The 12853-nt window shown below is 35.8% G+C and overlaps 1 protein-coding gene across 1 annotated transcript; it reads right to left on the minus strand.

Moving 5' to 3' along the window:
• Positions 1-9299: 9299 nt before the first annotated feature.
• On the minus strand, positions 9300-10434 carry LOC107496669 (pathogen-associated molecular patterns-induced protein A70). The gene has a single exon (XM_016117980.3). The coding sequence runs from the start codon at positions 10392-10394 to the stop codon at positions 9588-9590; it is 807 nt and encodes a 268-aa protein (XP_015973466.1). The 5' UTR covers positions 10395-10434; the 3' UTR covers positions 9300-9587.
• Positions 10435-12853: the final 2419 nt, after the last annotated feature.

A 12853-nucleotide genomic window follows, 5' to 3' on the forward strand; every position in this document is an offset into this window, starting at 1 on the left:
ACTTTCAGGCGGCGTTTACAACAAGCAAGACTTTACAAGGCTGCAAAATCCACTATGGATCTGAATAATATTGATAATGCCCATGTGACAAACCCGAATGGGAATGAACAAAGGAGAGTACTTGGCTCTTTCTCTGCTCCTACTGCAGCTCTGTATGGAAAGAGCATTGTGGTGCCTCCTATTACTGCGAACAACTTTGAGTTGAAGCCCCAACTGGTCACTCTGGTGCAACAAAACTGTCAGTATCACGGTCTTCCCCATGAAGACCCAAATCAATTTATCTCTAGTTTTCTGCAAATTTGTGATACTGTGAAGGCAAATGGAGTAAACACAGATGTGTACAAACTCATGCTCTTCCCGTTTGCTCTGAGGGATGGAGCAAAGCTATGGCTAGATTCCTAACCCAAGGAGAGTTTGGACACTTGGAACAAGGTGGTTACTGAGTTTCTCACTAAAATTTTCCCACTAAAGAAACTGACTAAGCTTAGGGTGGAGGTTTAGACCTTCGCCAGAAGGATGGTGAGACTCTGTATGAAGCTTGGGAGAGATACAAGTTACTGATTAAGCAATGCCCTCCAGACGTGTTCTCCAAATGGACTCAACTAGATATCTTTTATGAAGGCTTGGGTGAAATGTCCAAGATGTGTTTAGACAATTCTACAGAAGGTTCATTGCATAAGAAGAAGACACCGGAGGAGACTATTGAGATAATTGAATTGGTTGCAAGCAACCAATATTTATACTCCTCTAACAGGAATCCTGTGAATTTTGAAACCCCTCAGAAGAGAGGCGTGTTGGAAGTAGATGTTGTTAATGCTCTTCTTGCTCAGAACAAGCTGATGTCTCAGCAAATAAATCCACTTACTCAACAGATGGGTGGCATGCAATTCTCAGCTATCAACACCTAAAATCCACCACAGGAAGTCTCCTATGACATTGTAGGTAATTTTGTGCAAAATGATAATTATGATTATACTCAACCTTCTTTTGAACAGGTGAATTACATGGGGAGTGGTCCTAGGAATCCCAACAATGACCCATATTCTGAGACATACAACCAGGGATGGAAAAATCACCCAAATTTTGGATGGAGGGATCAACCTCAAAAACCTCAGAACTTCAACAATAATTCTTCAGGCAGTTTCCAACAGAACAATGATTTGAAAGTAATATTAACAGGTTTTAGATAGGAAACCAGAGCATCCATCAAGAACCTGGAGATTCAAATGGGTCAAATAGCCACCAGAGTTAATGAAATTGATCAAAGGACCACTAATAGCCTTCCTGATAACACAATTCCAAATCCAAGAGAGGAATGCAAGGCTATCACCGTGATAAGTGGACAAGTGGCAAGAACGGAAGCACAAGTTATGCAGGAAACCAAAGCCTCCATTAGAAATTTAGAGGTGCTAGTGGGCCGACTGAGCAAGCAATTACTTGAGAGGTCTACAAGTATATTTAAAGGTGATATAGTGGTGAACATAGGAGAAGATTGCAAGGTTATTCAATTGAGAAGTGGTAAAGTAGCTGGCTCTGATACCAAGGTCAATGAAGAAGTAGTTGAAAAAGAAGCTCCAGAAGAGAAAAAGGAAGAAGTAGCGCACGCCCCTCCAAAGCGTGTGGACAATCCATTCCCAGACTCTCTTGACACTCATCCTACATTGCCAAAGGTTCCTGAGTACAAGCCTAAGATGCCATATCTTCAGAGACTTCAAAAGGAGACCAAGGACAAGCAGTTCTCAAAGTTCTTGGAAATCTTCAGAAAGTTACAAATCAATATTCCTTTTGTTGAGGTTTTGGAGCAAATGCCCATCTATGTCAAATTCATGAAGGAGCTGTTGTCAAAGAAAAAGCATTTAAAGGGAGATGAGACAGTAGTCCTGACTAAGGAATGTAGTGTTGTAATTCAGAATAACTTTTCAAGGAAGATGCCAGATCCAGGGAGCTTTCAAATTCCATGCACCATTGGGAGCATAACCTTTGAGAAAGCCCTATGTGATCTGGGGGCAAGCATAAATCAAATGCCCTTATCTGTGATGAAGAAGCTGCAAATCCAAGAGGCACAACCCACAAAGATAGCATTGCAGATGGCAGGCAAATCTATGAAGCCTGCATACGGATTAGTAGAAAATATCTTGGTTAAGGTGGGTAAATTCCTCCTCCCAGCAGACTTTGTGATTCTTGACACGGAGGAGGATGAGAATGCCTCTATAATTCTAGGAAGACCATTTTTAGCCACCAGAAGAGCTCTGATTAATGTAGAAGTGGGTGAATTAGTGTTTAGAGTGTATAATGAGCAACTGGCCTTTCATATCTTCAAAGATATACATCCAACATGTGAAGAAGAGAGGTACATGCAAGCTGAGCTTATTGATCCACACCTTCAAAAACCCCCTGATGATACACAGCAGAACCTGCAGCTCAAACCTCCCTTGGTAAAAATCAATAAAATTCCTCCTGACATCAAACCTAAGTTTGGTGTTGGGAATGCATCATCTACCAAGGAGGAGGTTCCCAAAAAGAAGAAACTACCCAGGGGATAGAGAAACAAAAAGATCCCCACTGAAGGTTTCTCCCCAGGAATGAAGGTGGTGTTGACCAGCAATCCAGCATGAGTTTATATAGTAATCAGAATCCTCTCTCTGGAGCATATTGAGCTACGATATGGAGACACAGGAAAGAAGTTCAAAGTAAGGGGCGAAGAGCTGAGCCCCTATGATCCTCCTCCTTAGAGGAGCTGACCGTCAAGCTAGTGACGTTAAAGAAGCGCTTGTCGGGAGGCAACCCGATAATTTCTTATCCTTAGCTATTTTTATTTTTCGTAGTAGTAGTTTTCTTATTTATTTTATTTTTCTAGAGTTCTTACTAATTTTTTGATTATGCAGCTATGTTATTCCAGGAACCGAACACCTCAAGTTTGAAAAAAAAACAGAGAAAGAGCACATGACGCGCAAGCGTCAATGACGCGTACGCGTCAGATGGATGTGTGTGAAAAATAAATTTGACAGAGAGTTGCGCATGAGTGGCGCCAGAATGGAGCCTTTCGCACAAGGGATCCCACGCGTTTACGTCGTTTGTGATTTTCGCCATTCACGCGGGCGCGTCACCGACGCAAACGCATAACCTGCCAAATCGACGTAAAAGAGTGTTTGGACAGAGAGTTGTGCTGGCTTGGGGCAAGAAGTCTGCTGAAAGTACAAATTTGGCCACGCAAACGCGTGATCGACGCGACCGCGTCAATTGCACATATGGCCACCCACGCAAGCGCGTGCATGACGCGCCAGCGTCGTATGGAAATTTGGTTCCCAAGCCATGCAAACAGAAAGTCGTGCGGGCGCGCGGCTGGCTTCGCGCGAATCGCACAAAATCCAGGGCACGCGGACACGTGCCTGACGCTAACGCGTCATGATGAAGAATGCGCGACGTACGCGATCGCGTACCGTACGCGAACACGTCACTTGCGCCAACCAGTTTTCTTTCTCTCTCTCTCTCTCTCCCAATCCTTATTCTCTCTTATTCTTTTATCCTCTTCTTTTTCTTTCCTCATAATAATTTATCTCTTTCTATTTTCAGTTCTTCTTTGCTTGAGGACAAGTAAACCTTTAAGTTTGGTGTTGACGCTGTGCTTATGGGTTTTCTAGCGCAAAAGGGTGGCTAATCATCTTTACTGAGGAACACAACCTGAAGAATAAAGCGACCGCTAGGATAACTAAGGTGGTTGAGTTCCTTTCATTTTTATTCCTCCCCTCTTTTTTCTATGTTATGTTCCGGCTTTCTGCTATTTTGCTTTATTTGTTGCATGATCTTTTATTAGTTAGAATCCTAGGACTAGTTTAGTTTTTTTTTAATTGATTTATTGTTGAAAAGATGTTTCATGTACCACTTACTGAACTTGAATCTAAAAAGAAAAGAAAAAGAAGTGATGTATTGCATGAGAAATTGAGTTAATTTTAAGAATAGTCTGATTTACTTAAAGGTGGTGGTATTTTCTGTGATTTTTGAATGCATGATATGAACAGTACATATTTGAATCTGAATCAAGGGATGTTAATATATAAGGAATAGGAATTTAGAGAATTATTATGACTTCTCTGAAATAAACAAAAATTTAATCCTTGAAGCAAAAGAAACAGCAAAAGAAAAAAATAGATAATAATTAATAAATAAAAGCAAGGTCCAAGGCTCTGAGCATCAATAACTAGGGAGGTCAGACAAGATTAAAAGCTCAAAGAGTTGTTTTCCTAGTCATATGCTTGTGGTGCGATTGTGTCAAGTAATCCTTGAGACAGAACACTTAGAGTCGAGACCAAGTGCATTTAATAGAGTATGCCAAAGGTTCTAAGCACCACTGTTTGGGAGTAACTGAAAGAAAAATCAGGACTCAAAGAGAGTCTCCCAGTTAAGTGCTTGTGGTGTTTCTGTGTCAAGTAATCTTTGAGACAAAATATTTAAAGTCACGACTAGGCTCAAGATGCAAAGCACCAAAGAAAAATAAATTAAAGTCAATTTTGCTGTGTTCAAGGATTAAACTGAAATATAAAAGATCAGAGAATACATAATATTATCCGTATTCTAATTCCAGATGATAGTGACATCCTTCTGATTTAAAAGAGAGTGAGATGCCAAACATATTCAGGATTTCAGTTATAAACCCCACTATAAGACAAGACACGAGCTTAATCGAACTCTCATTCTCATGCAAATTCACATCATAAGCTTATATTAGTTTTGGTTGCTTGAGGACAAGCAACAGTTTAAGTTTAGTGTTGTGATGCGTGAGCATCTTGTATATCTTTTCCTAGTGAATTTGCATGGATTTTGTTGAGTTTAATCAAGAATTAATTATATTTTAGCCACTATGGATGCTATTTTGAGTTTTGTGCAATACTGTTTATTTTAGGTAGCATTCGGCTAGATTTGATGGAGTTTCTGCAGCACAAAAATCAAAGGAGATGGCTGCGAGGAGCAACGCACACGCGTACCTGACGCGTGCGCGTGAATTGGAGGTATCCGTGACGGACGCGTACGCGTGATTTGAAGATTTGCTCAGCGACGCGTGCGCGTGACTTGTGAAAAAGACCATCGACACGTCCGCGTGACTGACGCATACGCGTGACATGCGCCACGTGTAGAAAACGCAGAAAACTCTGAGGGGTGATTTCTGGGCCCCATTTTAGCACCCAAATTAGGCGCAGATCCAGTGAAACCAAGTGGTCCCCACGTTACAAGACGCGGAGTAGTTAATTAATTCGAATTTAAATTCAAATTTTATCTTTTAGGAAAAGATATTATTTTTTATTTTAGATAATTAGATTTTAAATCTATTAGGATTAGTTATAAATAGGAATTTAGATGCCATCACATGAACACAAACACACATTGTTACCAGAACCCTTATTTTTTCCTCTATGAACCATGAGCAACTAATTCTTCATTGTTAAGGTTAGGAGCTCTGTCTATTTTCATGGATTGATTCGTTTGATCTTTTTAATTTGATTCATGTTTAGATTTATATTTCAATAATTGTTTTCGTTCTTTATTTTGTGAATATGGGTGGAACGGAAGTATGACACATGTTCTAATTGAATTCTTGTAAAACTTGAAAAAGCTCTTTACTTGAACAACAGCTTGAAAACATATTATATTGAATTTCTAATTGTTTGTATTTAACGGGATACGTGATATATAATCCCCTTATTTTTGGATAATTAGGATTCTTTTGGCATATAAACTATAAATTGATCATCACCCTCTAATTGGAATTAATTGACCAAGGAATTGGCAATTAATGAATTTTAGAGGAGACTAGGAAGGTCTAAGGAATTAGGGTCTAGTCACATATAGTTTGCCATGAAATTAAATCTTGCGTGATTAAATTAATTAGTAATAAAAATCAATCCGGAAAAGTAGATAACTCTAAAACCTTAACTGCTTTCTCAATATGTTATTCCCAATTTATTTATTTGTCTATCATTTTTATATTTTGAGTTCGAATTTAAACCTTTTGAATATCTCAAAACCTTTTTTTGCTTGCCTAACTAAGCCAATTAATCAATCATTGTTGTTTGATCCATCAATCCTCGTTGGATCGACCCTTACTCACGTAAGATATTATTTGGTACGACCCGGTGCACTTACCGGTTAATTTGTGGGTTGTAAAATATCGCACAAACTGTCCCTCTATTTAAGCAATTCCTTGTTTTGTTTGTTTTATTTTTTTGTTTAATTTATTTCAGTCATAAAAACAAAACCAGGTTTCAGTTACTTGTTTTGCTATGTGTTTTATATATCTATCATTTGGATCCAACCCTAATTTTATTTGCGGGTTGAGAATATCCCAACTCTAACCCTACTCATTCTTAACCTACAGGTACCCGACTCTACTTGCGGGTTACAAAAAAGATACAATATTATTATATAACTTAATAATAATTTAAAATAGAACTGAATTTTATGTAAAAAATATTAAATTATCAATTAATAATTTTTTTTAATGGTTAAAGATCTTTTGCATTTAGTGAGAGGTCTTTGGTTCAATATCCACTTAAAACATATTTTTATATAAATATATAATATATCATATATAGAATGTGGGTTGGTCAAGTAGGAGTTGAAACTCAATGCGCATTCTACCCTACCTGCCCGATTGAATTTGCAACCTTACCCGATTGAGTGAAATCTCTCGAATTAAATACCTGCGAGTAGAATACATATTGTCACCCTTAATTGCAATATATGTGGTTTGGTTTAACTGTTTATAATCATTATTAAGTTTTGCTTTGACCATTTTTGTAGTCGCATTTTATATGTCGTGTTTTTAACTTTTTATATAAAAAAACATGATTGTATGTGCTGTTTATTTCCTTTCTCACAATAAAATTAGCTTACGTAAGATAACTTTTCTTTTTTTTTTTTTTTACTTGGTAAAATGATTCTTCTAAAATTTTCATGATGTATATGGATTAAGTTAATATTTTTTTATAAAAAAAATTTAAAGAGTTAGTAGAATTTATTAATTTTGACTAATATTTTTAGTTATTAGTTTAAATTTTTTTAGTTTAATAATCTAACAACATACTTTAAATTTATATTTTTAAATATTATTGATTAATTACCAATTAAAAATAATAAATCTTCCAAATCCTCTAATATTCCTCCTGATAAATTTTATACTTAAAAAGTCGAAATGAATTAATATTCACTAGAATCGACTAAGACAAACAAGGTTTAAAGAATCTTAAATCATTGGACCACATATAATAAATAAATAAATAAATAAGATCAATAATCCTGAAATCTTAGCTATATACTTGTCATTTTACCTAGTTATACAAAATTCACTCATTGCATGGGTGATTATATACAATAGAAAAGTAGCAGTAACAATAATATATGATTGACAACTTTTTTTTTTTTTGCATATATATGATTGACATCTTTTTTTTTGGGTTTATAAACGAGGATATGATTGACAAATTAATTCTGTAGTTCTAGAGTAAAAGAAGGGGGTTGAAGCCCAACTATATGTTTTTTCTCCTTGCTTTCTTTAGCCCATATTTTGGGCCTGGTGCACTATCTATTACTTTCTTGGGTTTAGGAGACTAATAAAATTGGGCGGATGCTCAAATAGATTCTGCTGATCATAGCCCACTAGGTTTTGCGGTCGTGAATCGTATTTGAGTAAACCATGAAAATGCACGTGATGTTGGAGATTCACTGTGACAGGATTCTAAGATCCTTGGATATCAGAGTCATGCAGCAGAAAGTAACAGTGAAGAAACTAAAGTGAGCAGAGAGGAATCAGAATCTGGAATAGCTAAAGCAGAGAGAGAATAGCCACAGCTATTTATAGAAGCCGATCACTACCAGACTTGAGCGCTAGACTGAAAACTGTTACACCAGAGTTCAGAAAAGTCACACTCTAACAAACTAACAACCTGACACAGTGAATATAACTAATCTCAGTTAGTTTAACTAGCTATACTCCAATAGTCCAATACACTGAATAATATGTGTCTGAAAAATAAATAAATAAATAAATACAAGTTTCCGCTTGTGGAATTTTTTTTATTTAAATAAAGTAGATATTTTATTTAAAAAATAAATAAACTATGAGGTATTTACATAATTATATTACGAGACACATTTCGGACGCCGAGGGTATAACCATATCTCGACGTCTAAGATTCTATTCTGTGACTGAATGACATATTTTAGGTGTACTTTAGATATGTATTAAGACAAAAATTAAGTACTGACACTCAAAATAATACAATTTTATAAATATCTTACTATTTATATATTTTTATAAATAAAATATTTAAATAAAAAATCTCCGTTTGTGCCTTGTGAGGCAGACTACATGCATAATATCAAATATTTTTCCTTTTCATTCTAATATTTCTATACACTACAATGGTGGTAAAAACACATGGTTTTTTTGAAAAAGAAAAGAATGGATATATTTGCATTGTCTACTTAATCCAAGTGAATTATTTTTATTTTTTATTAAGGATGTTATACGTACATTAAAATTTAATTATTAACTAATTTTTTTTATAAATATACAATGATTAATTTTTCTCATGTTGTACACAGCTAGCTACTATCTTGACAAGACATAATTAGCTGTGTGATTAGAATAGAATCAACAGATTTTCTATTTTTCATGCAAACTTATCCAAATAGCATAGTAGTCCTGCATCCATCATCTTTCTCAAAGCACACAACTTTTTTGGATAATTAATAATTATAATAAAGTTGTTCCGAAGGAGCACGCATGCAGAAATCTATGACCGACCTACTGCATGTATTTACAAGCACAACAAAAAACATAATTAAGCTAATTTTAAGAGATATCTAGTATTCTTCAATATAATCATCAAGAGAATATAATTTAAGTTCCTCCACCTTCTGTCACATGCTTGATGCTTTACATATTTAAATACCGTGAAAATCTTTACTAACCATTAACATATTTTTAATTCATCATTTACAAATGCTTACCATAGTTTGTCCTAACTTATTTTGTGTAGAGTAATTATTTTGATTTCTTTTGCTGATCACAATGCAACATTGTAGAAAAAGGCTTTTAATTAATTGGTAGAGAAAAAGAAGGGATGAACTGGACAAATGATAATCAAAACGCAAAATACACATCAAATCCGAAATTAAATTCTTTAGGGAAAAGGTAAATATCAATTATTAATTAGTTGCAAAAAATTAATCATATTATTAGCTTTCAAGTACTCTTAAAATATGCAGAGAACTAATAATATAGGTATTATAGGACAAGTACATTAGAAGAAGATACTTTAATTTTATTACTGATCATACAATACAATCTGATATATAGAAGCACCTATAATTAATCATCAACATAATCCTACTCTCATTAATTTGATCTGGTACAATAATAACTTCACCCAACTATGTATCTCTCTATGAAGAGTGAAGACACACAATTACTAATGGTGTAGAAGGGCATTTTAGTCTTTTCCCCGACGCAAATAAGACAAAATACGTTACTCGCTGAGCATCGCACATTGCATCGTCAATGGCGGAATCCAAAAGCGTCGTAGTTGAGTTCAGTTTCCTCTGAGCATCTCTCTGTAACGGAGAATGGAATCAACCCTCTGCAGCCTCAGCTGCTTCTTGAACCTGTTTATGAAATCGTCCGCTTTCGCGTCCACCTCCTCGTCTTCACCCGTCGACTCCCTCGTCGTCGCCGGCCTCCGCCTCTCCACCGACTCCTCATCCTCCACCCGCTCGCTATGCCCCCTCTCGCTCGCTGATTTCCTCATCTCAGCATCCTTCCGACTCGGATCCGAACCCGAACCACTTGCCTCGGCTGGTTCGGGTTCTTCTTCTCCTCTGTAGAGGCGCGAGAAGTTCATAGACTGAAGGCGCTGCAACAGCGACGGAGTTCGTCTCAGCTGCGGTACTTCTTTCGGTTTCTCCGGCTCTTCGGATTCCGGTTGGTTGGTTTGGGCCTGGGCCTGGGCCTGGGACTGGTTATGATCTGTTTTTTCTGCATGTGATGTTTCCGTGGTTTCGTGTTTGTGGAGGCTGAAATTGAAGGACCTGACTCGTTCCAAAAGCGAGGATGTTCGAACGAGTTGAGGCTGAGTGAACTCGCCGGGTTCGGCAGTACTCGGCGTTGTGTCGTAGGTGTATTGATGAGTGAGTCTGAAGGATCTGACTCGTTGCAGGAGGGAGGGTGAGCGAGTGAAAGGGTGTTGGAGTTCATGTTCTTGAATTCGGTTGTTGGGGGAGGAGGTGAAGCGGGAGGTGATGGCAATGGTGCCAATGACGAGGTTGACAAAGATGAAGAGGGAAGAAGGTGTTAACCAGCTGGCTATGAGAAGCGTCACTGAAGCTGTTGGTTCTGCCATGGATGCTGTATGTGAAGAGTGAATGAGGTGAAAAAAAAAGGTTGAAGAAATTTATAAGTGATGATGAGATGAGTGGCAAGGTGCCATGGTTGACGTTTACTTCTTGTAGCAGTTTGTCGTTTTCTGTTATTTTGTTTATACGTTAAGCGGCTCTTTATTATTTCAAAGATGCTATTTTTATATTAAAATTAGTCATAAATATATATAATTAAATTTATTTTTAATATATATTTTATATTAATAAATAATTTTAAAAATTGATTTTATTGTATACATAATATAATTGTTATTATTTAGATTTATCACCATCAGCTCATTCTTTACTCTTGGATTTGGGAGACTTACTTACTGTGTTTTTTCTTAAAATGTGTTGTAACTTGAAAGTATTTATTTCAGTATTTTAAAAGCAAATTTATGAAAATTGTTTTTTGCTTAAAGAAGAAAACTAAACATGTGCTTTTGTTTGTAGAGCAATGCTAGGGGCCAGCAATTTTTGTGATTGTTAGCCATCAACTAGCCATCAATGATGATTTGATGGTGTGAGATTGGTGTGAGATTTCATCCAATGGTTCACCTTTCTCTGCTGGTTACATGCTGGCCAAAATTCAATAAAACTGCTGGTCCCCTAGACTTTTCCTTGTTTGTATTGTATGTATGTCTTCGTGCAATGGTTGATGTGTGTGTTCCGAGCAATTATTATATTTTAAATAATGAAAGGTATATCTTTAATTTACTAGTTGTTATTAACTGGAATTTCTTATTTCTTAATGTTGGAACATGGGATTTAATTTTATTAGCGACATATTTAATTTGTTGTTGTTTTGGATCTGACTACTTTACTCATAAAATAGAAGTTAGATTGAGTAGGTGCGGTTGAATACAAAGTTTTCTCCAATTTAGCAGACATAGCTTCGAGTTAGATAGGATAGTAGACTTGATATTAAGACTAAAATTCTGGAACCCATATTAATATTTTGAGAAAATTTCACTCCTGAGATATTAACATTTTTTTTCTCAATTTTATAAATGAGTCATTTAAATAAAGACGCCTAAAATATATTTTTTTAAAGATATTTTTTATCAGTAATTAAAATTTAATATATATAATCGATTAAATAATGTTATTTTTGTCAAAATTACGCTAGACAAATTGATTTAACCAAAAAAATAGTGAATCAAATCTTGAACTAATCTAAATTAATATTATTATTTTATAAAAAATGATTCAAGATTTGATTCACTATTTTTTCGATCAAATTAATTTGTCTGGTCTAATTTTGACAAAAATAACACGATTTAATCGATTATAAATATTAAATTTTAATTATTAAAAAAATATCTTTATAAAAAGATATTTTCAGCGTCTTTAATTATTAGTTAACATTAGTTAGCATTAATTAGCATTAATTAGTACAAAAAATTTAAAATAGATTAAAGAAGAGATTTTTTAAAAATTAAAAAAATATATACATTTATAAAATAAAAAATATTATTTTAATATCTCCCAGGAAGTAGAATTTTCTCTAATATTTTTTTTAAAAAGAAAAAGAAACAACATGCATATCAAACTTTTTCTTAATAACTATTGCAATCCGATGTATACAACGATACACTACTAAAACATATTGAATAACAATACTTTCTCTTTATGTATACACTCATTAGGTGACGAGTTCCACAAGTATAAATAATTAAGAGAAAATTAACTTGAAATTTATGAGTTCTAGAGCCTCTTCTTAGCTTCAAGGAAGGAGCTACGAAAACTAAATAATTAACTTGGTTAGTGTTACGGTGGGTAATCGGAGATTAATAAAATAGATGGCGCTAGTTGGCCCAATCGTCCGCGGATGGTAGTCTCCGAGCTGGTTTGCACGCTGGAGCCTCCTTCCGACTTGTATTCGTGAGTGAATGGGGGGTGGTACCTGCAAAGACACTCCGATGCCTAAGTTAGCAAGGGTGTTAGCAGGTCTAGAGAGTATTGGGCTTAGAGATACCTGAGGGGTGTCAGTGTATTTATAGTGGTGAGCCAATAACCACCGTTGGAGTAGTGCCGTATCTTTAGGGTGTTAACCGTCCCATTATCTTAGAGAGGTTAAGATATGGCTTTATGAAGCGGTTAGAGAGATTTTAGGGGCGGTTACTCACTTGAATGAGTGTTTATCTGCCAGCTAATCTCATGCCCGACTTCTTTAGAGCAAGTCGTGGTTGATACCGACTTCTTATGTGAAGGTCGGTACTTAGCTAGGCTTAATCCTTTGGACTAGGCCTTTTATTTGGATCTGGGCCTTCGTTATTGGGCCAGGGTATGAACAGTACCCCTACTTGAGCCCAAGATCTCTTTAGGGCTTGGGTTCAAGTATTTAACTCGGGTTCGTAGCCGACTTTCTTGGAGAAAACACGGGTTTTTAAACCGACGTGATCTTCGCGACCTTTTGTTTCTGACAGTTACATCTATTCAA

This window comes from Arachis duranensis, chromosome 1 (genome assembly GCF_000817695.3).
Source record: "Arachis duranensis cultivar V14167 chromosome 1, aradu.V14167.gnm2.J7QH, whole genome shotgun sequence".
Lineage (NCBI taxonomy): Eukaryota > Viridiplantae > Streptophyta > Magnoliopsida > Fabales > Fabaceae > Arachis > Arachis duranensis.